Source organism: Indicator indicator, chromosome 6, assembly GCF_027791375.1.
Source record: "Indicator indicator isolate 239-I01 chromosome 6, UM_Iind_1.1, whole genome shotgun sequence".
NCBI classification, from domain to species: domain Eukaryota; kingdom Metazoa; phylum Chordata; class Aves; order Piciformes; family Indicatoridae; genus Indicator; species Indicator indicator.
Window position 1 is genome coordinate 43,859,258 of NC_072015.1, and position 2,993 is coordinate 43,862,250.

At 54.4% G+C, this 2,993-nt stretch overlaps 1 protein-coding gene across 1 annotated transcript; it reads right to left on the reverse strand.

Annotated features, from left to right (window-relative positions):
- Positions 1-1,260: 1,260 nt before the first annotated feature.
- On the reverse strand, positions 1,261-2,218 carry LOC128967691 (olfactory receptor 14A16-like). The gene has a single exon (XM_054381891.1). The coding sequence runs from the start codon at positions 2,191-2,193 to the stop codon at positions 1,261-1,263; it is 933 nt and encodes a 310-aa protein (XP_054237866.1). The 5' UTR covers positions 2,194-2,218.
- Between the last annotated feature and the right edge of the window lie 775 nt (positions 2,219-2,993).

Here is a 2,993-nt window from a genome sequence, read left to right on the forward strand (position 1 = left end):
AGACTGGACTGGGAGATGGCAATGGGATCCCATTTGTGCTAGGCTCAGGCCAGAGCTGCACTGGGATCAGGATCTCCACTTTGTGCTGTGCTGGGTGCAGTTGGCACTGGGCAGGGGTCCAAGGGCTGCACTTTGTAGTGGCACAGGAAAGTGTATGGGAGATGGCAAAGTGATGCAGTTTGTACTGGGCTAGGACCACATCTGTGCTGGATCCCTCCTTCAGGAGATGCAGTTTGTACTGAGATGGGACCAGGGCTGTACTGGGAGGGGTTAAAAGGATCCTAGTTGTACTGTGTGGGGAACAGACTGTACTGGGATGGGGCCAGGGAATGCAGCTTGTACTGGAAAGGGATCCAGGCCGTACTGGGTGGGCATAAGAGGATCCAGATTTTCTTGGGACAAGGCCTAATGTGTACTTGGAAGGATTAATGGGACCCTGTTTGGACTGGGACAGGGCCCAGACTGTACTGGGAGGGCATGAGGGTGTGCAGTGTGTACTGGAATGGATGCATTCAGTACTAGGAAGGGAGTCAGGGGATACATTCTGTGCTGGGATTGGACTCAGGCTGGAGTGGGAGAGAACACTGTGATGTATGTACTGGGATGAGGCCATATATGTACTGGGAGGGGTTCAAGGGACCACGTTTGGGCTGAGTCTATACTGGAAGGCGTCAGGGTATCCAGATTGTAGTGAGAGGTGGATGGAGTATGAAGGCATGAGGAGAGCTCCTGTTCTGATGGAAGTGCTGCTCTGGAGCCCAGCTCTGACCCAGAGGCAGCCCTGGCCTGTCCCTGCCTGCAGTGCCAGCACTGCCACACAACAGCACAGTACCCAAGCTGCCAGAGACCTCAGGCCTTGCCCCAACACAGAGGCTCAGCAGGAGAGTGTGGAAGGGAAGAAAGAGCAGCTGAGGACAGCTCAAGCTCTGGGGCTCCCTGCACTGCTTCTGTGCTGGAACACTGCCCCTCCACCTCTGCACACAGGCACTGCCCTGCAGCTCCAGAGAAAGCTTGAGGAAGAAATTCACGGAAAAAATTCCCTTCAGGATACTTTCTTATGTTGGATACACAGTGAGGACAGCTCCTCATGTGTGCAGTCTCTGGATCACATGAGACAGGACAACACTGAAGCAGAAATAGTTTAAGAAAATACACTTCAGTTTGAACAACATTCTCACAAGGGTAACACCACCAACAGCACCCAAAACTGGGCCTGCACTGAGTGACATCAGAACTGCTCTGCAGGAGAAGACAAACAGTTTATTGCTTCTGAAAGCATCCAGGGAGCAGTTTGCTCAGGGCAGCCTTCAGCTCCTGGTTCCTCAGGCTGTAGATGAGAGGGTTCACTGCTGGAGGAACCACTGAGTACAGAACTGACACCACCAGATCCAGGGATGGCGAGGAGATGGAGGAGGGCTTCAGGTGGGCAAAGATGCCAGTGGTGACAAACAGGAAGAGCACAGCCAGGTGAGGCAGGCAGGTGGCAAAGGCTTTGTGGCGTCCCTGCTGAGAGGGGATCCTCAGCACTGCCCTGAAGATCTGCACATAGGACACCACAATGAACACAAAACAGACAAAACCTAAACAGGCACTGACCACAAGAAGCCAAAGTTCCCTGAGGTAGGATGTGGAGCAGGAGAGCTTGAGGATCTGGGGGATTTCACAGAAGAACTGGTCCACAGCATTGCCCTGGCAGAGGGGCAGGGAAAATGTATTGGCTGTGTGCAGCAGAGCATAGAGAACCCCAGAGGCCCAGGCAGCTGCTGCCAGGTGGACACAAACTCTGCCACCCAGGAGGGTCTCATAGTGCAGGGGTCTGCAGATGGCAACGTAGCGATTGTAGGACATGATGGTGAGGAGAAAAGACTCTGCTGAAAGGAAAAAGAAAAATAAAAATACTTGAGCAGCACATCCTGCATAGGAGATGTCCCTGGTGCTCCTCAGGGAATTGGACATGGATTTGGGGACAGTGGTGGAGATGGCACCCAGGTCAAGGATGGAGAGGTTGAGGAGGAAGAAGTACATGGGGGTGTGGAGGTGGTGGTCAGAGGCTATGGTGCTGATGATGAGGCCATTGCCCAGCAGGGCAGCCAGGTAGATGGCCAGGAAGAGGCAGAAGTGCAAGAGCTGCAGCTGCCTTGTGCCTGGCAATGGCAGCAGGAGGAAGTGGGGGATGGAGCTGCTGTTGGCCATCTGCTGCCTCTGCCCATGGAGACCTGTGCAAGGAGGAAAAGGCAGGGACAAGTTAGGGAACACTTCTCTCTGCAAACCAAGATTGCAGTGCTCACAGAACACCTCCTCCCTGAGCTCAGCACCAATGGATCAGCTCATTCCCCACCACCCCCAAGCCCTGGCATCTTCAGCACAACTTTAAGCTTGGACACAAAGTTTCCATGAAGATAGCTCTGGGCTCAGGAACACCTCGTACAAAGACTAATGAGACTTTTGGTCTCAGAGTCTTCTACAAAGAAGAGAAATAAACTTTAGTCTCACACTGCCCACCCAGCACACCAAGGTGATACAAATTTAAAGCCAAGACTCCTTCCCTTCCAGGAAAATGTTGCCTTGATATTCTTCTGGAAAGCCTCCTCAGAAATGCCCAGGGGGGAGCTCCCTCTGCACAGCACAAGGACCCTGCCCTGCCCTGTCCTGCCCTGCCAGGGCTGTCTCCTGCCTCTCACAGCTTCTTCCCACCATAGTGTGTGGAGCTCCCTGGGCAGGCTGAGAGCTGAGGCTGGCAGGCTGCAGAGTCCCTGCCCCAGCATACAGCCCCTGGGCTGCAGGGACCCTGCTCTGAAGGACAGCCCTGCCCAGCCCTGCCTGCACCCCAGGGCTCCACAGCTCTTCACAATGGCCTGAGAAGAGCCTCTGGACAGGAAGATTTCCTTACAGCCCCAATCAGCTGTGGCTGTGCCAGCTTTAGGAAATGCCTCCAGGACCTGCCCTGCACTGCCCTGCACCCACAGACTCACCGTGTCAGTGACTGCAGTGAC